Below are 26,723 nucleotides of genomic sequence, written 5' to 3'. Positions count from 1 at the left end.
AAATAGTTTAATTTTTTATTTATAAAACTAAACTAAAATGCAGAATCAGCATGTGGACAAGTCTAAGTCCACCAAAAAGTGAAAATCAAACACAGCATAAAACAAAGTATTCATTAAAGGTGTGGTGCTGTTGACCTCAACCAGTGATATCAGGAGTTGGAAGGAATACTTCTTGGATCTTCTCAATCCCACTGGCACATCTTTCATGGAAGAAGCAGAGTTGGGGGACTTCGGGATTGGTTTGTCCATAGCCGTGGCTGAGGTCGCTGATATAGTTAAAAAGCTCCATGGCGGCAGGGCTCCAGGGGTGGATGAGATTTGCCCTGATTTCCTAAAAGCTCTGGATATTGTGGAGCTATCTTGTTTGACACACCTTTGCAACATTGCATGGACATCTGGGGCAGTGTCATTGGATTGGCAGACTGGGGTGGTCGTTCCCCTCTTCAAAAAGGGGGACCGGAGGGTGTGTTCCAATTACAGGGGCATCACTCTCCTTAACCTCCCTAGTAAGGTCTATTCAGGGGTACTGGAGAAGCGAGTCCAGGGGTCATGGGAGTTTTCCCATACAGTCTACATGTGTTTTGTGGACTTGGAGAAAGCATTTGACCATGTTCCTCAGGGCACACTGTGGAGGTGAAGGATTGGGGTCCCATTGTTATGGGCTGTTCGGTCCCTATACAAGCAGTGCGAGAGTTTGGTTCACATTGTCGTTAGAAAGTCGGACCCCTTCAGGGTGGGAGTTGGAACTCCGCCAGGGTTGCCCATTGTCACCATTCTGTTTATAACTTTTATGGATAGAATTTCTTGGTGCAGCCAGGGGGCTGAGGGATTCCAGTTTGGTGACCTCAGGATTCCATCTCTTCTCTTTGCAGATGATGTGGTCCTGTTGGTGTCATCGTGCCATGATTTTCAGCTCTCACTGGAACGGTTCAAAGCAGTGTGAAGTGGCTGGTATGAGAATCAGCACCTCCAAACCTGAGGCCATGGTCCTCAATCTGAAAAGGGTGTATTGCTTTCTTCAGGTCAAGGGTGAGGATCTGCCTCAAATGAAGGAGTTCAAGTATCTTGGGGTTTTGTTCATGAGTGAGGGAAGAATGAAATGCGAGATTGGCAGATGGATTGGTGCAGTACCTGCAGTATTGCAGACTTTGTACTGGTTTGTTGTGGTGAAGCGGGAGCTGGACGGTAAGGCAAAGCTCTTTATCGATCAGTCTATGTTCCTACCCTCACCTGTGGTCATGAGCGCTGGGTAGTGACCGAAAAACCCTACGCAGAGGTACATGCTCACCCCCCCAGGGGTGTCCGTGCACTGCTCAAATTTTTACGACCGCATACGTGTATGCGGTGTCGCACAATAAACTGCCCAGTGACGGCCTGTTTTGTATGTGACACCAATGTATTAAATTCCCCTTCTTCATCCCTGAACTGGCCTTTTTTTTTTTTTTTTTTTTGCCAAGAGGCAGTGATCTCTTCCTCCTCCGTTGATGCCATGACTGAAATGGTGAGAAATGAAGGAATTTGTCAAGAGCGAATTAAACTCAGGTCTAGCATGGCTTCGGGAGGGTCTGGAGATTTCCTGGTGTGCTGGTCTGATGTGTGGGCTGTAGAGCCAGAACTCCCTGTTTTTTTATTTATTTTTTAGTTCTTTTTTTAACAACATATAAACAGAACACCGCTGCGGCTCAGTCTACCAGTACTCGCTTTTTTTTCTTTTTTCCAATCTGTCAATCAATCCAGTATATGCGTTAGCAAATGACCAATCGGCAACTTCAAATTGTCCCGAAAGTAAACGCCCCTTGTCTGTGAAGCTGCTCTGCAGCTGCTCGGGGTGTATGCTGGAGTTTAATGACTGAACCCTCTGCGTACAGTACACGCGTACGTACGCGTGTACGTACGTACCTGTGAACGTACGTACGAATGAACGGACGTACGCGGCAGTATACTGGAGCCCTTAACAGACTTTCTAGTTAATTTATATTTCAATGAGATTATTGTTGCCGGAGATTTCAATATAATCTGTGAAAAGTCGAGCCCCCTCTTTGATAAATTCAAGGAATGTTGCCTGTCACTTAATCTGACCCAAATTATTGCTGGTGAAGATTCTCAGTCTTCCAGGATATGATAAATTCAAAAATGTTCACCACAAAAAAACTGGATTTTATTTGTAACAGAAGACATTTCGCTCCTCACCCAAGGAGCTTTCTCAATTCAAAGAGCAGTGAGTGTGGGGTTCAGGTTATAAGGCTGAGATAAGAAACACATATATATGTATATTGACAAATCGCACCTCACACTTTAACAGTAGGAGTTTCTTAAGGTCTTTGTTACTCTATTTCACAAATAAGACTCCTCTGTTCCCATCAGGTGTGAAAACTGGCTGGGAATCAGTCTTAAAGTTGCATTATACGTTTTTGAAAATATAAATCTGAGGCCTCCTCTTCCGTTAAGAGACGTTTTTTCTCTTTTTACCTAAATTGCTTCCTTCACCCCTCTCTCAAACCATCTGTTCTCTGTCCAAAATGTGCACATTTTGGTCCTCAAAAGAGCGTCCCTTATCTGTGAGGTGGAGGTGAACAGCTGAGTCTTGTCCAGAGGAGTTGGCTCTCCTGTGTTGAGCCATGTGTCTGTGAAGAGGCTGTTTAGTTTCCCCAATGTAGAGGTCTGGACAGTCCTCGCTGCATTGCTCCACATACACAACATGACTCTGTTTGTGTATGGGTGTTTTGTCCTTAGGGTGGACCAGCCTCTGTCTGAGAGTCCTGCTGGGTTTGAAATGTACTGGGATGTTTTGTTTGTTGAAAATCCTTTTGAATTTCTCTGATATTCTAGCACCATAAGGGATGACAATGTTTTTTCGTCTGTTGTGGTCCTTTTTCTGTTTATTATTTATCATTGCTGTGTTTTGTAGACAGTCATGTCAAACTGGTTCAAAACCAACAAAGTCCATGTTCAATAATCCAGGTATACAATCCAACAATTTTCAGTCAGGTCATCTGGACATGACTGCCGATGAGGGAGAGGGCCGACACCAGAGGAGGGGGTGTGCCAAAGAGACCATCTTCGCACCAACATAACTGGTTTGTTCCACGTCAAAGTAAGCTATTGGGGGAAGAATCAGTTTTTTGTTGTTCGTTTCCTTGACTGATGAAACTTTCTGGATGGAAGGTGAAATGTTTCAGCACAAAAAAAGACACTGTGCAGATTACTTGACTGAAAATTGTTGGATTGTATACCTGGGTTATTGAGCATGGACTTTATTGGTTTTGAACCAGTTTGACATGACTGTCGATGAGGGAGAGGGCCAGCACCGGAGGAGGGGGTGTGCCAAAGAGACCATCTTAGCACCAATGTAACTGCTTTGTCCCACTTTGGAGAAAGCTGTTGAGGGAAGAACCAAATTTATGTTGTGTGTTTCCTTGACTCATGACTTGACTCAGTGGCATTGACAAAAAGACAGGAGAAGAACTGGAAGTGGCAGAAATGAAGATGCTAAGGTTCTCCTTAGGAGTGACAATGCTGGATAAGATTAGGAATGAGATCACCAGAGGTGCAGCCCAGGTTGAACAACAGGGAAATAAAGTTAGGGAGGCCAGACTGAGATGGTTTGGACATGTCAAGAAGAGGGACCGTGGGTATATTGGTAGAAGGATGTTAGAAATGCAGCTGCCAGGAAAAATACAAAGAGGAAGGCCAAAGAGGAGATATATGAGGAGATATATTGATGCAGTTAGAGAGGACATGAAGGTAGTTGGAGTGAGGACAGAGGATGCAGAGGACAGAGTGAGGTGGAGGAGAATGACTCGCTGTGGCGACTCCTGAAAAGGGAAAAGCCAAAAGAAGAAGTTTCCTTGACTCATGAAGCCTTCTGGATGGAATATGAAACATTTCAGCACCAAAAAAAAACTGTCCAGATGACCTGACTGAAAATTGTTGGAAGTGCCATTATGTTGAACATACTGCCTCCGATCTGAAAGATAGTTAAAGAACCAACCAATGGTGTGTTCTGAGAAACCAATTTCTTAGAGTTTGACATAGGATGTCATGGTCCGCAGTGTCAAAGCTTTAGACAGGTCTAAGAAAAGTGCAGCACAGTAGTCCTTAGCATCCAATGCTTCAACAACATCATTAAAAACCTTCAGCAAAGAAGTCGTTGTGCTGTGTCGTTTCCTAAAACCAGATTAATGGAGAGGTAAGACGTTCAATGAGTCCAAATGTGTTTTTATTTGAGCGTTTATCAGTTTTTCTAGAACCTTGGCTAAAATGCAGACTTTAGATATTGTTTGATAATTGTTCAGTGAGGTGGTGTCACCTCCCTTCAGAAAAGGTAGAACAAAGGCTGTTTTCCAAGCGTCTTGAATGGAATTTTGGCTTATGGACAGGTTAAAGATGTGAGACACCGGTACTGCGATGATTTGAGCGGCCAGCCTTAAGGAATAAGGTGAGAGTTCTTCTGGTCCTGCAGATTTTTTAGAGTCTAGACCTTTTAACTGTTTATTTACCTCACTAACTTAAAATGGAAAAAGAGAAAAGGTGTGATTTCCTGAAGATTTACTTGTAGTCAAGTCAAGTCAAGTCAGATTTATTTATAGAGCACATTTAAAACAGAAACTGTTACCAAAGTGCTTAACAAAAATATCACACCATCAGATAAAAAGTAGCAAGATATATTTACAGCAGATGGAATAAAAATATAAAACCAAAAACAATTAGAAACAATGAAATACTAAATCAGATCACGTGTGTCAAAAGTCAAGGAAATAATAACAAAAAGCATAAACTCAGTCAGAAACAATGAAATACTAAATCAGATCAGATGATCTTGTGTTAAATAGGAATAATAATCAATCAACCTTTATTTATACAGGTAAATCCCATTGAGCCTCGAGGACTCATTTACAAGAGAGACCTGATTTCAACAAAGAAAGATGACAACAATGGACAACAGCAACAGCAAAACAGTTATAAAAAAGCATACTACAGTTTTTTTTTTTTAACAAATAGGATGGCTAAAAGGAAAAGGTAACAAAACAAAAAACAGCTAGATTCCAAGACAAATGTAGAAAACTAAAAACAGGAACATGTCAGCATTGGTCCCTGCCAGGTGTCCAACAGATTCTTAAAGACACTTAGAGAGGTCAAGGTCGAGAGCTTCAAATCTTTTTGTAAGATGTTCCAGGAAACAGGACTGGAATAGGAGAAGGCCCTTTTGCCTAGTTCAGTCCTCATTAAGGGAACACTGCAGGTAATAATGTCCTGAGAGCGCACTCCGTAGCTGCACTCACGCAGAGACATGTAGGAGGAGATGTATGAAGGCAACAGACCAAGAAGTGATTTAAAGATGAAAATATACCAGTGAGAGAGTCTGCGTGAAGTTAATGATGTCCAGTTAGCCAGTGAATACAGTGTGCAGTGGTGGGTACGATAATCACAGCCAGTTATGAATCTTAGTGCACCATGATAGACAGCATCCAACATCTGCCGGGTTCTTGTAGGAGCGTTCATGTAAATAATATCACCATAATCAATTGAGGGAAGAAAAGTCACAGATACAAGGCATTTTCTAGCATTCAGGGTTAGACAGGGTATGTTTCTGAAAAAGAAACCCAGTTTAACTTTCAGTTTCTTTACGAAGTTTTCCACATGGAGCTTAAAAGAGAGATGTGAGTCGACCAAGATACCCAAATATTTATAGGAATCAACAAACTCAATGGGTTTCACCATTTGAGGATAAAATCAGAGGAAGAACTGCTGGGACCAACTTCCTATTTGAAAAAAGCATCCCTTTGGTTTTGTCGGCATTTAGGACAAGTTTGAGGCGAAACAAATCAGTCTGGATGATGTTGAATGCAGATTTCAAAAGCTGGAAAGCCTTAGCAACAGTTTTAGCTCGACAATAAACAACTGTGTCGTCAGCATAGAAATGTATGGATGCATTAGGGATGTTTTTACCTACATTATGTATGTAGATTGTAAAGAGGGCGGGTCCTAAGACTGAGCCTTGTGGTACACCATTGTTGACTGTTAAATAACTGGAGGAAGTACCATTATGTTGAACACATTGCCTCCGGTCTGAAAGATAGATAGAGAACCAACCAATTGTGTGTTCTGAGAAACCGATTTCTGAGAGTTTATGACACAAGATGTTATGATCCACAGTGTCAAAAGCTTTAGACAGGTGTAAGAAAAGTGCAGCACAATAATCCTTAGCATCCAGTGCTTCAACAACATCATTAAGAACCTTCAGTGAAGCAGTGGTTGTGCTGTGTTGTTTCCTGAAACCAGATTGATGTGGAGGTAAGATGTTAAATGAGTCCAGGTAATTTTTGATTTGAGAGTTTATCAGTTTTTCTAGAACCTTGGCTAAAATGCAGAGTTTAGAGATTGGTCGATAGTTGTTCAGTGAGGTGGGGTCTCCTCCCTTCAGCAAAGGAAGAACAAATGCTGTTTTCCAAGCGTCTGGGGTGGAGTTTTGTCTTATGGAGAGATTGAAGATGTGGGTCACAGGGACTGTGATGATATGAGCAGCCAGCCTTAAGAAATAAGGTGGAAGTTCATCTGGACCTGCAGATTTTTAAGGGTCAAGATCTTTTAACAGTTTATTGACCTCACTGACTGAGAATGGAGAAAAAGAGAAGCTGTGATTAACTGAGGATTGACTTGTAGGAGGGATTTGATTTGTAGAAGTTTGGTTATTAAGTGAAGTGGCTGATTTTCCATTAGTAACTGTGTCAAATAAAGAACTAGAAGCAACAAAATGTTTGTTGAAACAGTTCAGGATCTCGTGCTTATTTAACACAGGAACAGAGTTAACGAGAAGTTGTGATGGGAGGTCAGATGATTGGGGGGTGCCTGAGAGAGTTTTGATGGTTTTCCAGAATCAGTTAGGGTCATTTAGATTTTTGGAAGTCTGAGATAAGAAATAGTTGCGTTTTGCTGCTTTAACAGCAGTTGTGCATTTATTCCTCATCTGTCGAAAACTCAACCAATCAGTATCTGAGCCAGATTTTCTCGCTGCAGCCCAAAGATGATCTCTCCTGTGCAGGAGGTCAGCTAGCTCTGGAGTAAACCAGGGGCTGTCTCGTCCCTTTATTCTGAACTGACGAAAAGGAGCATGTATGTTCAGGAAATAAATGAAATTATTATGGAAATAGTTCCAAGCAGAGTTCACAAAAGCATAAACAGAATCAGCATCAATGAAAAACCAGATCTAAAGCTGATCACCCTGTGTTAAATGTCAATGAGTATAAATGTGTTTTTAGGAGAGATTTAAAAGCAGAAACTGAGGTGGCCTGTCGAATGTTGATGGGCAGATTGTTCCAAAGTTTAGGGCCCACGACTGAGAACGCTCAATCTCCTCTGAGCTTCAGCCGGGTTTTTGGTACGGCCAAAAGCAGCTGGTCTGATGATCTCAAAGCCCGAGAGGGAGTATAAGGATAAAGAAGGTCGGAGAGGTATGATGGTGCAAGGCCGTTAATGCACTTGAATGTCAGCAGGAGAATTTTAAAATCAACTCTGACACATACAGGAAGCCAGTGAAGAGAGGACAGAACCGGAGTAATGTGCTCAAACCTGTGAGTTCCTGTTAAAAGCTGAGCTGCAGCATTTTGTACGAGCTGGAGACGTGAGAGTGAAGCCTGACTAATTCCAACATAAAGTGAGTTACAGTAGTCTAGCCGGGAAGTAATAAATGCATGGACTACTTTTTCAAGGTCGGATCAGGACAGAACGGACTTAAGCTTTGCTATTTGCCTTAACTGAAAGAAGCTTTTTTGTAGAACACAGTTGATCTGTTTATTAAACTTAAAGACAGAGTCTAACACTACCCCGAGATTGATAACTGACTGCTTTAGATGAGGCTGAAGGGAGTGCAGTTTACAGGATCAGTGACAGTGGTAAAGCTTGGGTTAAACACAATGACCTCAGTCTTCTGATCATTAAAACTCAAGAAGTTTTCAGCCATCAACGTCTTGATGTCATCAAGACATTTTAGCAAAGGGAGGATGGAGCAAGAACTGTTTGGTTTTAAAGGTAGATAGATCTGAGAGTCATCGGCGTAACAGTGAAACGAAATACCATGTTTCCTCAGGATTGACCCCAAGGGGAGCAGATACAATGAGAACAGAAGGGGTCCAAGAATGGAGCCTTGTGGGACCCCACAGGAAAGAGGGACAGAAGCAGATAAATGATTGCCAAAGTTAACACAAAAACTCCTGTCACCCAGATAAGAACGGAACCATTCTAGCGCCACCCCTGTAATCCCAACCCAGTGTTCTAGCCGTGACATAAGGATGCTGTGATCAACAGTGTCAAATGCAGCGGTAAGGTCGAGGAGTACCAGGATCACAGACTGACCAGAGTCATTCGCTAGCAGAATGTCATTACAGACCCTTACTAAAGCTGTCTCAGTGCTGTGCAGTTGTTTAAATCCTGACTGAAAAATCTCAAAAATTCCATTTACATTCAAAAACTTGGTTAGTTGACTAAAAACTATTTTCTCCAAGATTTTAGAAAGAAATGGAAGTTTTGAGATTGGCCTGAAGTTTGAACAAGCTGCAGGGTCGAGTCCGGGTTTTTTAATTAATGGAGTTGCCACTGCATGTTTTAAAACATCGGGGACCACACCTGTAGCCAAACTGCTGTTAATAATGGCAAGAACAGAGGGTCCAGTTGACGGTAGAACCTGTTTAAAAGATGCAGCAGGGATGGGATCAGCAGGGGAGCCTGAGGGCTTCGTGTGATCAAAGACCTCATTTAAAAATGAGAGTGAGATGGGGTCAAAGTGACTGAAGACTGCTGAGCAGGGGACAAGAACTGAAGGGTCGGCTGTGGAGTGTGGAATTGATGACCTAATCGACTCAACCTTTTCAGCAAAATGCCTGACAAACTTATTACAGGTGTCGACAGAGGCCTCAATGGTGGCAGACTGAGGCACGTTTAGAATGGTGTTAATGGTGCTGAAAAGAACGCGGGGGTTGTGACTGTTTGAGTTGATGATTTTTGAGAAATATTTGTTTTTCTTCTGTTTAACGGTGGTCTGATACGCTTTCCAACATGTTTTTAACATCTCAAAAGACACCTGAAGTTTATCTTTTTTCCATCGACGTTCAGCTCTTCTGCACAGGCGTCTTGCCTCTCGTGTAGTCTCATTTACCCAAGGGTGGGGCGTACGTTTTTGATTCCTGAGCTTTAACGGGGCGACTGAGTCCAGGATCTGTACACACGCCTCCTGATGCTGAGAAAGCAACTCCTTTGTAGTAAGACCCACAGAGAGTTCAGAGTCTGAAACAGAATTACTAGCAAAGATGGAAGAGAAGAGTGTGGCGGTGGAAGGGTTAAAAATCCTACAGGGCTTGGGTGTGGGGGGAGGTGCAGGTTCACAAATCAGTGAGGTGTTGAATAAAACCGGTTTGTGGTCGGAACAAACAGTGTCACCAATTTCTAAATCAGAAACAGACAAACCATGTGTTAAAACTAAGTCTAGAGTGTGGCCCTGCTGGTTAGTCGGACCAACAACACTCTGAACAAAGTTAAAGGACTGGATGAGGTCTAGAAAGTCCTGAGCTAATGGTTTATCTGGGCAGCACACGTGGATATTAAAGTCACCTAAAATCACAACCCGATCATATTGGAGCAGAACACCAGTTAGAAAGTCAGATAGTTCATTTAAAAACTGTTTATGGTATCCGGGGGGTCTGTAAAAAATAGCACACAGAACTGGGTTGGAGCGGCCCAGCTCACAACAGAGCAGTTCAAAACTCGAATAATTAGCTGAACCATGGAGCTGTCTGCAGTGCAAATGTTTCCTAAAAACAGCCAATAATCCTCCACCATGACCAGTTGTCCTTGGAGCATTGAAAAAAGAACAATCCGGAGGCAGTAATTCCAGAAAAACACTGAACTCACCAGGGCAGATCCAAGTCTCAGTGATGAAAAGAAAGTCCAGTCGGTTGCAGCAGAAAAAGTCGTTCAAAATAAAAGTTTTATTACCCAGTGATCTGGCATTTATCAGGGCCATCCTCGTAGAATCCACCACAGGAGGAGATGGTTGCAGTGTCCAGTCCAGCCGCCTCAGATTTGCAGAGATAGATGCGCGCCTCCGGCAGGAAACCCAGCCGCGCACGGGCCCAGTGTGATGATGGGACCCCGACAGCGGGACCAGACAGCGCGCCACAGGATCTGTACAGCGCCAGGAGCGGAGGTGGAAACGCTCACCATCAGCTGGAGAGGATGTTTCAGAGGCAGCCAGCTGGGCTTTCAGTTTCACCAGCCGGCCAGCGCGTTTTCCACGGCGTCTGGAGCGACATCTCCGGGGAGGCAGGTGCGCGCCTCGCTGCAGGTAAGCAGGCATGTCCGCCAGCAGCGGGGGGACAGGGGGAGGTCCAGAGTTACGCTCATATTGAACAAAATAAGCGACATTGATGCCACAAGGTCGAAGATCCAAAAGTTGTTTTCGGTCATACACCAGCAGAGCGTTGATGTCACAGATGAGAAATGAAAAAAACACCAAAAATACGAACACCATCAGCAGAGGTGGATTGCAAGCCATGTACACAGGCGCCATCTTTTTGTAGGAGAGATTTAGTTTGTTGATGTTTGTCTATTAGGAGAAGTGGCTGATGTCCCATTAGGAACTGTGTCAAATGAAGAATTAGATTCAACAAAATGTTTGTTGAAACAGTTCAAGATCTCATGCTTTTGTGACACAGGAAGCGTTAATAAGAAGTTGAGATGGGAGGTCAGATGATTGGGAACTGCCGGAGAGAGATTTGATGGTTTTCCAGAATCTTTTAGGGTCATTTAGATTTTTTGGAGGTCTGAAATAAGAAATAGTTACGTTTTGCAGCTTTGATGGAAGTTGTAAATTTTTTCTGCTGCTGTTGAAAAAATAACCAGTCAGTGTCTGAGCCAGATTTTCTCACTACAGCCCCAAAGCTGATCTTTTCTGTGCAGAAGGTCAGCAAGATCAAGAGTAAACCAGGTGCTGTCTTGTCCTTTTATTCTGAACTGGCAAAAAGGAGCATGCTTGTTCACAAAATAGATGAAACTTTCCTGAAAATAGTTCCAAGCGATGTTCACGTCAGTTAAAAAATACGATGCCAGTCAAAGCTGATGTTCAATGTTTTTATGTTATGAGTGCTTAGTGTATATTTAGTTGATGTTTTTCTTAGTTCATATCTTAGATGTTATTACTGTTTTTCTTATACATTTTATTGTTGGATGTAACTGGGACCCTGTGTGCATAATTTCGCTCCACCACATGTACCACATGAGGTGCGAATGACAATAAAGAATCTCTGACTCTGACTCAATAGTGTACCACAAGGTTATGTCTTAGGACCCACCCTCTTTACAAGTTACATAGGTAATGTAGGTCAGAGCATCCCTGATGCATCCTTACATTTCTATGCTGATGACACAGTTGTTCATTGTTGGGCTAAAACAGTTGCTAAGGTTTTCAATTTTTTGGTCTGCTTTCGAAATCAACCAGTCAGATTTGCACCTTGTATACACTGGTTAATTGGTGATCATTAACCTCAAACAGACCTGGCACTGTTACATTTTCATCTCTAAATCACTTCTTGGTCTATTGCCTTCTTACATGTCTTCCTGCATGTCACTGCATGAGTGTAGCTACAGTGTGCGCTCTCAGGACATTATTACAAGCAGTGTTCCCTCAGTGTGGACTGAACTTGGCAAAAAGGCCTTTTCCTAGTCCACTGCTGTATCCTGGAATATCTTGCAAAAAGATCTGAAGCTCTCAACCTTGACCTCTCGAAGTGGCTTTAAACATGTGTCAAGTTTGTGGGAAAAACCAATGCAGACATTTTCTTGTTTTTAGTTTTCTACACCACCCTACCACTTAGCTGGGTTTTTTGTTACTTTTCCTTTTAAATACCATTTAATTTTAATGTGTTAAAAAAAAATTGTATGCATCCTTTATGATTGTCTATTACTGTCTTTTTTGTCCACTATTGTCATCACTCTTTTTTTTAAATCAGGTATCTTCTAAAATGAGTCCCCCAGGGCTCAATAGGATTACCCTGTATAAATAAATGTGGAATGCATGAATATAAAGGTCCCAGTCAGGAAGTGAACCCTCAACATTCATGCTGTAAGGCAGTGCTTCTCAATTATTTTCCGTTACACCCCCCCCCCCCCCCCCCCCCAAAAAACAACCATTTTTTCCCCCCCCCCCCAAACTCTCCGCCGCAACTGTAAATAGTATAATTTGTCTATTAAATTATTAGTACACCTCTACATAACATTGTATCCTTAACATTAAATTTAAAAAATATCTGAATATAGATCACACTGATGGGGGGGGGGAGATCTGGGGGTCCTCCCCCAGAAAATTTTGAATAAAGTAGATGCCATTTCCTGCATTCTGGTGTATTTTAACGGTTGTTTAACATCTAGTTTTGCCTACATAAGTAAACACTTGAAACATCTTGGGATTCCCCTGGAGATGCTGGTCCAAGTGGCTGGGGAGAGGGAAGTCTGGGCCTCCCCACTTAGGCTGCTACCCCTGCGGATGGATGGAAGTAAACACTTGATCCAGTAACTATTTTAGAGCTAATGGCACAACAAGTAGCAGCCTGACCAACAACTGATTCAATTAATTAAAAATATTATATATTCAAAGGTGATGATTTGATGCCCAAATTAAAATTGAATGACTGTAACTTAGCTGACTTCAAATGTAATAAGATTATCAATGAATGTTTGCAACAAAGGATTTACTGAGTATAACAAAAATTTCTTCAAGAAACCTAATATAAATCACAAAACCATAATGACTTCTGCTCATTCAAAATTTGTCAAATGGCCTAAATCTCCTAAAGTGAAGGAGAATCATTTTAAAATAATAAATAAGATATATCCTGTAGCCATGTTTCTTGAAAGAAGATTTAAATTTTATGTTGTTTTTTGTGCCTGAATCCCTCGAGTATGTTTTTTCATGTCAATACAAAGTGTTTGGTCAGACATCAGAAACTGGATTAATTTCAAACTCAACATTCCTTCTTTTGATGCCGATTCCATTTTACTTTATGTGGATAACTTAAGCTCAGCTTTCTCTGATGCCATAAATATAGTCGTATTTATGGCAAAGTACAATATTCACTGTAGTAAGAGGAGGGATAATAAGCCCTCCTTCCTGTTTAATGAACAATTTGAAGTCATACTATTCTTCATTAAGTAGATTAAAAATCTACAAAACTGCTAAAATAATCTCACAACAGATACAAACGTGTTGTTTTAATTAAAACAAGAAGTTTCTCAAGAAAAAACTGATAAGCTTGTCAGCAGGTAAGGGGCGTTTACCTTCGGGACAAATTGAGGTTGTCGATTGGTCAGTTACTGACACGCCTTCTGACTTGATTGACAGATCGCGCCGTCGAGGATCCGATAAAAAAAAATTAGAGCTGTAGCAGCTGCGCTGGGAGGAGGCGGGGCTGCTGCCTGTCCTAACATTTGTTAAACATACGTTTGTCCAACAAATAAAAAAACATGAAAACTGTATTTTGACAGTCAATAAAACTAAAAAATGTCAATGTGAAAGAGGAAAGAGGGGGGACGGTGTCGCTCTTGCTTTGAGTTTATACTCTTTGTTGCTGCGAGCTGTGGGTGAAATGCGTCCAGAGCTGAGGATTTGTTAGCAAATAATAGAGTTTTAACATTTATTAAACATTACTTCTGTATTAAAAAACATCACAATATGCTTTGACAAAAAAAAAAAAAAAAAAAAGGTTAAAGAGAAAGTGGGCGTAACTAACGCGTGCTGCGAGTAACGAGCATCACCAGCTGCTCAGCACCAGAGGGAAGCGACACGATTCAAGCATGGCTCCTCAAACGACAAGACGGCCATATTTGTTCTTAACTTTATTATTAAGACTGAGATTTGCCGGATTTTAGCAAACAGTTGCCGAACGCTCCCTGACAAAATGAGAATGGTGCAAAAAGAGAGAGAAAAAAAAACCTCCCTGCCGCAAAATGTTCCTCGGGGTCACATGCGCCCCCCGGCGCCCCACTATTTGAGAAAGACTGCTGTAAGGTGACAGCTTAAACGACTGCCCCACTGTGCTCCCCAAATCATCAAAATTAGAACTGTACTTTCTTCCTCACATGATCGAGTTTGTAATTTGTCAGGTAATGTGAGCTTTACAAAACCCTTAGTAATGTCACAATGAATGGACCTTTAGCATGAAACCATAACCGGATATGTTTTTACAATTAATTAGCCCAGTTAGTGATGAACAGCACATTTTTTATTTAAAAAAAACTTAAAATGTATGTAAAACTGATCAACTGCAGCAATATGTGTGATACAGAGAATGGCATTAACCCTCATTTGAGAGTTAAAACATTTCAATCATTGTTACAATAATAATAATTATTATAAAAATAGGAATGCATTCAATTTATCAGCACATTTCAGGACACCATAGGTCACACAGCAAAGTCATGATAAAAAAGTGGCTTCGTTTTAGAAAGAAGATAACAGAAAACAAGATAATTAAATTTTGAATGAGTCAGAGGCAATAAAAAGTTTTTAAGACATGATTCAACTGTTTAAAGGGTCAATTTTACAAAAATTCTGTGGGAAGAACTTTAATAAGTCCATGTGATGGACTTGCGACCTGCCCAGGGTGTACCTCGCCCCTCGCACAGTGATTGCTGGACATGGGCACCGGTGACCCCCGTGACCCAGAATGGAAGAAACCGGTAAAAGATAAAGGATGGAAGGAACTTTAAGAAGTAGCTGAAGGCTCTAAACCTCATGGTTGCAGTCATGAATCATGTCCTGTAGATTATATTTTCTGTCACCCTGATAACTCTTTAAAGTTTGCTATATATCTTTTCTTTAAGCTTAATTTATTCTGTCCACTCCGGTAGTGTTTAGTTATACATGTGCGTTTTAGTTTGTCTTCTTTGCATGCTGGTAGAGGGCGACGTCACGGTTGTTTAGTTTTGTCTTCACTGCAGCCAGTAGCAGCTGATTAGAGCTCAACTGGCTGCACCTGTCACTCGCACCCTTTAAAAGCTTCACTCCTTCTCTTCTTCGATGCCCGATAGTTGAAAACAGTTCTCTGCAAGTAGATACCTTGCGTTCATGACCCTGCCTCGTTTCCCCATAGCTATAGTGTTTCCTTGTCCTAGTTTACTTGTCTCCTCGTTCCTGTCCCACTCCTGGTTCCTGTCCTTACCTCTCGGCTCGACCTCACGGCTCGACCTCACGGCTCCTGGACCCACGACTCACCTGGACATCGTCTCTCGCTCGACCCCTTGGATTATTACGTTTTCTGTCTTCGGTTCTCACCTTCCCCTGCACAACTACGCCTCCTCGTCTTCTCCTCCAGTACCTCCTGTCATCTGCTCTCTGGTTTTGGACCCTGGCTCGTTGGACCACAACCCTGCGCCTAAAAGACTCTTCACCTGCCTGTCGCTGCAGTCGGCTGCAGCCCCTCACTGGACTCAGCTTCTCCAGCAGCGAACCGGATCAGTTTGGACCTCTTCAGTCTCCAGAACCCTCAAGATCATCTGAGACGTCTTGTTCCTGATCCGGAACCAGTACCCGAACCAGAACCCAAACCAAAACCCAAACCAGAACCAGTACCAGAACTGGCCCAATCTGCAATATTTCATCTTGAAAATAAATACCATTTAATTTTGACAACGTGTGGTGATTTTGTTCCAACTTTAAGAGGTTCTTTACAGAACTACTGGGCCATTATGGACCACTCACCGCCAGCAGATTGGCGCTCTTGGGTAGAAGGAGCAATTATTAAATTGGAGTCTGGCATGGAGGACATGGTCCGCATGCTAAAGAACTTAAACCCTCAGACTTCCCTTCAGGATTCAGTTGTGGTCAGACCCCACTCAGAACCTGTCAGAGAACCAAGACTGACTCCACCTGAACTATTCACAGGGGAAACGGACCAATGTCGTCCTTTCATCACTCAATGCGAAATCCACTTTGAATTACAGTCTTCTTCATTTCCCTCAGATAAGGCTAAATGGCTTATATAATCTCGTTAATTTCAGGCAAAGCTAAGAAATGGGGAACTGCTGAATGGCAAAGAGACTCTCCTAATATCTACTCTCTCCAGGCATTCACAAAAGAACTCTGCAGGGTTTTTGATCCGGTTCTTCCAGAGCGAGAGGCTGCCAGACGTTTATTCTCCATTAAACAAGGTAACAGGAGAGTAACAGATTACATCATCGATTTTCACTCCATAGCGTCTGGCAGCCACTGGAATGAGGAGGCCCTCACCGATGCATTCTACAGAGGTTTGAACAACAACAACATTAAAGATGGTTTGGCAACCAAACGTTACCCTGACTCTCTGCAGGACCTTGAAGACTTGTCCACCAGGGTGGATTTAAGACTGGCCGAATGGGCTCGAGAACGGGGACCCAAGATTTCACCAGTTTCCAAATGTGTTGGCGAGTTGCGGTTCCTACTGTAGATGAACATATGTATGAGATATATTCATAAATTAAACGGATTCTTTCATTTTTCTGGACCGTATATAATGTGCATTGAATTTAGAAATGTAACGTGAGACGTTAATTATCTTTGACTCACCAAACGACAGTGGGTCATTTATTAACAGAATCAAAGTTTAACACATCACACATTTACATTAATTGGCAAAATATGGAAAATAACAACATGGCTAATTTTAGCAAGCTGTACAATTTTGATTGACCACACGGCGGTGGATGAGAACTTTACACAGACATTTCTAAAATATATGGAATGATTTCTACCTGATAGAAGAATTTTAAAGATGGAAAGATGAAGTTTAAAGGGAGAAAAAGATGGGTGAGGGGGTTTGTTTGTGTCAGCATTCAGGACGGCACTCTCCGGGCTTTTCTCAGCTTCTTCCCCAGTACACTTAGGTGGTATACCTCGACTCTTTTACCTGGAGATGTCTCCACTGGTACGAAAGTCCATTCAACGCACCCTTTCAGCGTCTCCGTAGGAACAGCTGTGAATCGTCCGAAGTAGTGACGGTATTCCGTCCGACACAGGTTCACCTCACGAGTGGACTTCACATGAGTGGAGTCCGTCAGAGTTCCACCCAGAGGTGGAAGATGTTATAATCTCATAAGACTCGGAAGAGCTCTGTGGTCATGTCAGGATCTTCCTGTTTCCCAGCACGGGAGCTGCAACGACTCCAAACTCGACTCTCGACCCCACTGGAAACTCCACACGACTCTCGACACTCTCTCGACACCCTCTCGACACTCTCTCGACACTGTTTTGAACTAGGAAGTACCGACATTTTAAAGAGCTCTATTTCCGGTTCATCTGGGAGTTTCTGATTGGTCAATATCGACCAGACAGGGGTGTGTTTTGTGACGTAAGAGGTCACTAGAAGTCAGAAAAACAGCAAGAATGTTATGGAACAGATTGAAAATGTTTTTAGAGACAGAGAGAGAAATGTTTGGACGAGTTGGCGGAAAAACAGGTGCCAACAGGTGCCAGCTTCTCTATTTACGTCTGAGAGGATGTAAAAACATGACAGCTCGTTCCAACAACTGGTCTGCGTTTGACTCCGACCTTGGACCACTTACACTGCTCATTCAAAGACAGAAAATCAGAAAATGCATAATTACTCTGTAACAGACCTTAACATGAATTCTAACTTTGCATGAGGATTAAAGATCATTATTACTGTTTCACAGTTAATAAAAAATGATTAGTTCACTACAACATCTAAAATGGTTTGAACTAAAACACTTTGATTATCAAACATTTGTAAAATAGTAATGATAATATAAAAGAGAGTGTTCTTTCACTTGAATTTTCAAGAACGAAAGTCTCAGGATGGGTCAACCTGTATTTCTGGATTCAAATCAACGAAATGACAGCTTCTGTCCCATATGGTGCCTAAGGTCAAGGTTTTGACCTTCAGGCCTAGTTCACTACACTACCACGACCTGCTGACCCTACTCTTGTTTCCAAAAAATTCAATCTGGTCCTCTGGACATTCAAAAAAACAAAAGCAAAACAAAGTCCCCCGGCACAAACAGAGTAATGTTGTGTATGCTGTTCAGTGTCAGGAGGGCTGTGATCAGTCTTACATCGGGGAAACTAAACAGCCACTGGCCAAAAGGATGGCCCAGCACAGAAGATCAACATCATCAGGCCAGGATTCTGCAGTCTACACTCATCTCCAGGCCAGCGGACACTCTTTCAAGGATGAAGATGTTTACATCCTGGACAGAGAGGAACGGTGGTTTGAGAGAGGAGTAAAGGAGGCCATCTTTGTGAAAAGAAACTGTCCATCATTAAACAGGGGCGGAGCCTCCGGGTTCAATTGTCCCCCTCTTACAATGCTGTGATTGCTAGTATCACTCAGCCCTCTGTGAGTAGTAAACAGCCATCAGGTGCTAATGATCCATTGTTAGGCTGATGGTCCTTCTTGACCATGTGATCAGCTGGTTCTGGTTGTCAGCAGCAAACTGGTTGATCCACTCCAAGAAGGTACTATTTAAGAGACTGAGCTGAAAACAGCAACTCAGACTGAGGAAGTCTCTTGGATGAGAGACGAAACTTTTCTAGATTTTTTTTTGCTTTGTTTTGCTTTTGTTTTTTTGAATGTCCAGAGGACCAGATTGAACTTTTTTGGATTTTTCTACCTGTATTATTGAGCATGCATCAGGATACCTACTCTTGTTTCTTCTCCCCTGCCTGCAGAGGAACCCATGCAGTTGGGTAGGAGCCGACTCATGCAGACAGAACATGAGAGGACACAAAAGACATCTCTGCTTCTACTGTGGGGAGGCAGGACACATCGTCGCCAACTGTCCGGTAAAAGGGGTCGCTCAGTAGATGAGGAGATGTCTCGTCTCGGAGATGACTGGCTCGGCTACTGAGCCGAGCCAGTCTCAAAGAACTCTCCTCACCGTTAATCGTATCAGCTCACCTCATTACACCGGACAAGTTCCGGTCCACAGTTAAGGTGCCTATTGACTCTGGTGCTGACAGATAATTTATAGACTATGATTTCGCTACATCTGCAGGTATAAAACTCTGTAAATCATTTCATCAACTCTCTGTTGTGGCTCTCGATGGCCATCCTTTGAACTCCTCCTCATTGGTAACTGAACCTGTGGTTTTATGTCTTCGTGACAACCACAAAGAGAACGTTACCTTTTTGGTTATAAAATCTCGCCAGGCTCCTATTGTGTTAGGAGCCACTTGGTTAGCTTAACACAACCCACACCTTGACTGGAGGAGGAAGGAGATTTGGGGGTGGTCAGAAGAGTGCTTGACCACGCGTTTGTTTGATGCTGTGGTACCTGTCGAAGCTGTCCCCCACAACGAGAGTTATTATCCAGACATTTCCATGGTCCCAAAGGAAAACCATGATTTAAAGGAGGTGTTCAATAAGACTAGGGCTTCTTCACTGCCTCCACACCGTCCATATGACTGTGCAATAGATCTGCTTTCAGGCTCCACTCCTCCAAGAGGAGCTTTGTACTCTCTCTCTGCTCCTGAACAGCAGTCTATGAAGGAATACATCCAGGACTCATTACGGTCTGGCGTCATCCGACCATCTGCCTCACCTACTGGTGCGGGGTTCTTCTTTGTTAAGAAAGATGGCTCACTTCATCCCTGCATAGATTTTAAGGGTCTTAATAAAATCACGGTCAAAAATAAGTATCCTCTTCCACTCGTGTCTTCCAATTTTGACTCTTCAAGGAGCCAACATCTTTACTAAGTTATACTTTCGTAATGCCTATCGCTTGGTCCGTATCTGTGAAGGTGATGAGTGGAAGACAGCCTTTAACACCCCTACTGGTCACTACGAGTACTTGGTCATGCCCTTTGGGTTGACTAATGCACCGGCTGTCTTCCAAACACTAGTGAACGATGTATTGAGAGACATGGTAAACAAATTTGTATTCATTTATCTAGATGACATTCTTATTTTTTCTAAAGACTTAGATTCTCAATGCAAGCGAGATCTGTACTCACCAGAATCCTCCAGAATGGCCTCTTTGTCAAGGCTGAGAAATGCGAGTTTCATGTGTCAACAATGTTTTTTCTCGGTTTTATTGTTTCTCCTAACAAAATGGAGATGGACGCCAGTAAGTTCTCGGCTGTGGTGGATTGGCCCACCCCTAAGGACCGCAAACAGCTTCAGCAGTTGTTGGGGTTTGCCAATTTTTATAGATGTTTCATTAAAGGCTATAGCCAGAAGGCTAAGCTTCTTCACAAACTCACGTCCACCAAGACTCGTTTCCACTGGTCCACTGCAGCAGATACCTCTTTTAATGACCTTAAATCTTCATTTGTTTCTGCTCCCATTCTCCAGGCCCCCAACCTCGATGAGCCTTTTATGGTTGAGGTTTATGTTTCCAGTACTGGGGTGGGGGCCATTCTGAGTCAGCACGGCCAGGAGGGGCATCTTCACCCTTGTGCCTTTTTTTTCCCCGAAGTCTCTCCTCGGCTGAGCGCAACTATGATGTTGGAGATCGGGAGCTGCTTGCCGTTAAACTCGCCCTGGAGGAGTGGCGTCACTGGCTGGAGGGCTCCAGGTTCCCGTTCCAGGTGTGGACGGACCACAAGAACCTAGAGTACCTCAGATCCGCTCGCCGATTCAATCCTCACCAGGCCAGGTGGACACTGTTCTTCTCCCATTTTAACTTCACCTTGTCATACCGACCTGGTGAGAAAAATGATAAACCTGATGCCCTGTCATGTGTTTTGGAGGAGGACAATTCCCCCTCTGCTCAGGAGGATAACTTTATCCTCCCTGAGAGTGCTCGTGTAGATGAACAGATGCTCAGATATATTCATCAATTAACACGGATTCCTCATTTTTCTGAACTGAATAAAACGTGCATTGAATTTAATGAAATGCAAACGTGAGACGTCATTTATATTTGACCCATCAAAATGAATGCGGTCATTTATTTACAGAATCAAAGTTTAACATCAAACATTTACATTAATTTGGCAAATTATGAAAATAACAACATAAGCAATCAATCAGGAAAAATCATACGGCCATGATTTTTCCGTTGCGTCACCACAGACATTTATGAAAACTGTACAATTATGATCTTTTACCCACACGGATGTGGATGAGCACTTTACACAGACATTTCTAAAATATCTGGAAGAATATCTACTTGATAGAAGAGTTTAAAGATGGGAAAGAAGTTTAGAGGGAATAAGATGGTGTTTGAGGGAGTGTTGACAGAACGGCACTCTCCGGGCTTTCTTCAGCTTTTCCTTACAGTACACTTAGGTGGTGAAATCGACTCTTTTACCTGGAGATGTCTCAGGCGAGATTCCGTTTAACGCACCCTTCAGCGTCTCCGTAGGATGCTGTTACTCGTCCGGAGTAGCGGCGAGATTCTGTTTTCCCACAGCTCACCTCAGTGGAAAATGTTATAATCCCATGAAACTCGGAAGAACTCTGTTGTCATGTCAGGATCTTCCCGGCTCCCAGAACTGGGCTTCTCCGCACAGAACTGAACAGAACTGAACTCAACCGAACCGAGTAGAATCCTCACAGAACCCTCAGAACTGTGTATCCAACAGAACCGAGTAGACCAGGAAGTACCGACATTTTAAAGAGCTCTTTTTCCCGGTTCATCTGGGAGTATTCCCATTGGCCAGAACAGACCAGACGGGGTGTGTTTTGTGACGTAAAAGGTTAGAATGCAGCAAGAATTGTTATGGGACAGATCAGAAATGTTCTCACAGACAGAGAGAGTTTTGTTTTGGCGAGTTTAAGAAACAGGTGCCAAAACCCCCTGTTGACGTCTGAGAGGATATAAACAGGACAGTTGTTCCAACGCATGTCTGCTTCGACTCCTGACCCTGGAACGCACACTTTGCTCATTCAAAGACAGAAATCAGAAAATGCATAATTACTCTGTAATAGCTTTAACATGAGTTCTAACTTTGCATGAGAATTAAAAATCATTACACAGTTAATAAAATTGATTAGTTCACTGCAACATCTAAAATGGTTTGAACTAAGACACTTTGATTATCAACATTTGTAAAATAGTAATGATAATAAAAAGAGAGTGTTATTTCACTTGATTATCAAGAAAGAGAGTCTCAGGATGGGTGAACCTGTATCTCTGGATTCAAATCAATGAAATGACAGTTTCTGTCCCACAAGGTTCTTAAGGTCAAGGGTTTTGACCTTAGGCTTAGTCGTGACACCAGATTAAGTTCACTACACTCGCATGGCCATTACTCAATAAGAGCTGGACCTGAGGAGCTCCAGCTGGTCACGTCCCCCTCCTGCCAACTGTACACAGAACCGTCTGTATGTACCCACTAGTATGGTCAAGAAGGTGTTAGATTTCTGTCACAACTCTGTTATTTTGTCACCCAGGTTTGGCTCAGTGTGGACTGGCTCAGTCCTGATCGGTAGGCCAGCTCCCTGTGGAATGACCCTATTGATATAGGAACCCAGTTTGGTCAGTAGCTGTATGTGCAACGGCAGCACACAGCTCCTTGCTGCTTTGTGCTCCAAGACCGGCTGCAGCTCTAAGCACAGTTCCAGAAGGATTGTCCTTGGAATCTAAAATGTCTGATGATCCAGTCTTCTCTGTCTCTAAATACATGATCTGAGTATCATTCCATATTGTCCAAAAAAAACCTGGAGACAGTAATACATGCATTCATTACATCTAGGCTTGATTACTGCAATTCACTCCTGTTTGGTATCAGTCAAACGTCTATTGCACAACTACAACTGGTCCAGAATGCAGCAGCCCAATTTTTAACCAGTACAGGCAAAAGAGAGCACATTACATCAGTTTTGGCCTCAATGCACTGGTTACCGGTTCACCTTCAAATCCAGTTCAAAATACTACTTTATGTCTACAAATCGCTGAACAGTGTCGCCCCCCCACCCCCATCTCTTTGATCTGCTACAGCCGTATGTCCCACCACGCCCCCTGAGGTCAGCAGACCAGTTGCTCCTCACAGTTCTAGGAACTCGTCTTAAGTGCAGAGGTGACAGGGCCTTCTCTGTAGCAAGACCAAGACTTTGGAACGAGTTACCTCTGCTTGTCAGACAGGCCCCCCTCCCTCTCGGTTTTCAAGTCCCATTTAAAAACCCACTAATATTCAGTAGCATTCAACACCAGATGATCTGTGTTTTGAACCTGTATGCTCCACACTGGTTAGTCCTCATTATCTGCATCGTTTTTATGTCTATATTCTGATTTACTTCATTTTGTATATTGCTTTGTGTGTTACCTGTTGTTCTGTCTGTACAGCACTTTGGTTGGTCTTGTCACTGTTTTAAGTGCTCTATAAATAAAATGGTATGGTATGGTATGGTATTTGTTAAATCCTCTAATAAGACTAAAGACGTTGTTGTTAAAGGTATTTTATATCCACTCCTCTAATTTCCTACATATGGATGTACAGTATTAATTGTTCATCATGTGTGTTCGGAGTGTACAATGATAGTTTTCACATTAGTTTCCCAGCATCAACTAAGTGTCACAAATGGACCAGTAATCACAGAAACATGTGTTGGCCAGCCATGAAGTTGGCATGGGGCTGTGCACATTTCCGAAGGCACTCTTTGTACATGAGGCCCCTGGTGAAAATGTTGATGTGATGTACAAGAGATCACTGAGGTATGGAGGAGAGACATGATGAAGTACCTGGAATTTGAAAACCAAAGTTTTGTAAACATGCATTGCATAACCAGGATAAGGTGGAGTTGTGGAGAACAGGTGTAATGTGACTGGTAAACAGTGTTCTGGTGATGATAGTCAGCAGAATTCTGAACAAACTGAAGTTTACGGTGGGACTTGAGGTGTATACTTGATGTGACTGTTGGGGAGCTGTGAGAAGCAAGTTGCATTAATCCAATTTAGAAGTGACAAAAAAGTGGACCAGGATGGAGGTGCTGGTGGGAATAGGGAAAGGACAAAGGCAAGCAATGCTGTGCAGATAGTCATCTGCAGACTATTGATGTTGTCAATGTCCATGTCGATTTATTTATATAACACATAAAAACAACAAAAGCTGACCAAAGTTCTTTACAGTTAAGACAGAAAAAAAAGAGTAAAAAAAATGCATCTAGTGCCACTCAAAAATATAAGAAAGTTATCAGTAAATAAAACCACGACAACAATAAAATCGGCTCAACATTTGTTCTCAGACTGCGTGGATCAAATGCCGAGGAATAAAGATGAGTCTTCAGCAAAGATTTAAAAGTGTCAACAGTCTGAGTAGTCTTTAAATTCTCAGGTAAACAGTTCCACAGTTTTGGAGCAGAAACCGCAAAAGCCCGATCACCTCTGGATTTCAGTTTGGATCTGGGGACATCTAAGACGAACTGGTTGGTAGACCAGAATGCTCTTGCTGGAGTGTAGATGTTAATAAGATTACATAAAAAAGATGGAGCCAGACCTTTTAAGACTTTAAAAACAAGCAATAGCATTTTAAAATCAATCCAGATGTGGACAGGAAGCCAGTGGAGAGAAGCCAGGACAGGGGTTACAGTGTAGTGAACCTGATCTGACCCTGATCTGACCCTGATGACCTCAAATCTATCAGATGGACAGGGACTGTTATTTCATTGATCTGAATACAGTCTGAGCCATCTGGTGACTTTCTTTCTTGAATTAATCAAGCAGAAAAGACAATTCTCTATAATCATCACTGTTTTACAAATGTTTGATAATCAAATTGTGTTAGTTCACTCAATGTTACAGGTTGAAAAGAACTACTCATTTTTATTTTACATAAACAGTAAGTAATGATTTTTATTCCTCATTCAAAGAAGAAATCAGGTTAATATGCATTTCTTGATTTTTCTGTCTGCAATGTAAGTATGTTAAAGGTCGGTTTTCGGTCAACTAAAATGTTTACCGAGAAAGATGTCATGTTTAAACTTTTGCAGAAGATTATAAGTGTGAGACTCCACGAAGTCTGAAGTCCTACAATAATCTTTCTGTTCGTTACTAAACAATCCTTGATTTTTAATAACATCTTACATCATACACCACACCTCTATTCCTGGTCCATCGACCAATCAAAAGCTCTCAAATGACCCGGAAGTCGACCCATTTAAAATGTGGCAACTTCCCAGTTCATGTCAGAGAGTTGAAGGAGTTGCAGGAAGCTGAGACGCTGAGTTGCTGGAGTTTGTTGGTTGCTGTGTTGCTGCACTCAGAAATGAGTTCAACTAGAGAGCGCACAGAGTGATGGAGTTAGAGCTCTTGGATGCAAACGCGTTCAGGATGATCCAGAGACATTTTGGGATTATAACTTCTGTTTGAACAAACCACGTACGACTCTCTGAGGGTTTGGCAGTTCTCACGGAGGCGCTGAAAGAGTCTGAAGGATTCTATACCGAGCTGATTTACGTCAACCAGGTAACAGTTTCTTCTTCGACTAAAGTGTACCGGAGGCAAGCTGAGATCTGATGGAGCGTGCACGTTCTGACAAACAGATTAATTCCCTCACATATCTCTCTGTAAGATAAATCTCCATTTCATCTTAAACTCTGCTTTCTCTTAAATCAGTACAGATATTTTAGAAATATCTGAAGCAAAGTCCTAAATCACCGCCGCGTAATTGAAGCTCATTATCTGTGAAACTTGTCTGTTATTATTTTCATATTTTGCCAAATTAATGTAAATGTTTGATGTTAAACTTTGATTCTGAAAATAAATGGCCGCATTCATTTTGATGGGTCAAAGATAAATAACGTCTCTCGTTACATTTCTGTTAAAATTCAATGCACGACATTACACAGTCAGAAAGATGAGGAACTCGTGAAATTGTATGCATATATCTCAAATATGTACTACTACAACAGTATGTGTTCATATCTTTTAGTTGCTGTTAAAAGACGAGCTGCTGCGTTCTGGACAGATTGTAATCGGTGAAAAGATGATTTGTCTAAACCAACATACAATTAAAGCTGCAAGCAGCACTGAAGGCCTTCACTGCAAAGCGCTGCTCCGGCCTTATGGCGACCGCGGGAGCTCCAGCTAGTCCACCAAGTTGCAAACGCTCTCATGCCAATCCCGCACGCATTCACCACGGGGTGCATTTCCCAAATCTTCAACAAGGCCTTCCATCCATGTCAGTACTTGTCCAGCTTCAGGTCTTCTAAATATAGGCAAAATCCAACCTTCCAGACAGGAGTTATTGTGACTTGCTGTTTTGTGGCGAATGTTTGACAAGCACTACCTTTATGCTTTTCAACATGTCGTGTGGTAATAAACAGTTAGCAAACAAAGTTTCAGTCTAATATCTTACACAGTGTGAAGCTGTCTTCAAAGAGAAGACAGGCTTTGGGCGAGCCAATTTACCCTGTTGGCACGTACGCAGCTGGATATCTCATCGACTGGAAAACTTGACGATGTGTCTATCTCTGCTGCCATCTGTGGATTTTAAGGACGCATATTTAATTGGATTTTCGATAACTGGTTCCTGCTTTTTGGATTCAGCTGGTGCTGGTTTTGTCTACAATCAAGGAAGTCGTCAGCAGCAAATTTGGACCCGATCACGCTGCTTGCCTTTATGATGGCTTGGTTCATGTTCTGGAGTACCCGGACTCAAATGCTTTGGGCTGAATGGATTGGATCTTGGGCAGCACGGTGGCGCAACTGGTAGAGCTGCTGCCTCTCAGCGAGCAGGTCCTTGGTTCAAACCCCGGTCCAGGGGCCTTTCTGGGTGGAGTTTGCATGTTCTCTCCGTG

The 26,723-nt window shown here is 42.5% G+C and overlaps 1 protein-coding gene across 1 annotated transcript in view; it reads left to right on the top strand.

Annotated features, from left to right (window-relative positions):
• Positions 1–26,723, top strand: part of LOC119423588 (janus kinase and microtubule-interacting protein 3-like) — a 185,403-nt gene that overhangs the window by 14,084 nt on the left and 144,596 nt on the right. Inside the window, exon 6 of the mRNA XM_037690987.1 lies at positions 5,531–5,539. Within this exon, the coding sequence (XP_037546915.1) occupies positions 5,531–5,539 (9 nt within the window). The remainder of the gene's footprint in view (positions 1–5,530; positions 5,540–26,723) is intronic.

Source organism: Nematolebias whitei, chromosome 17 (genome assembly GCF_014905685.2).
Source record: "Nematolebias whitei isolate Nwh7 chromosome 17, NemWhi1, whole genome shotgun sequence".
Taxonomy (NCBI): Eukaryota; Metazoa; Chordata; class Actinopteri; order Cyprinodontiformes; family Rivulidae; genus Nematolebias; species Nematolebias whitei.
Note: the sequence above shows the minus strand (reverse complement) of the source record. Positions and strands in the feature narration are given on the sequence as shown.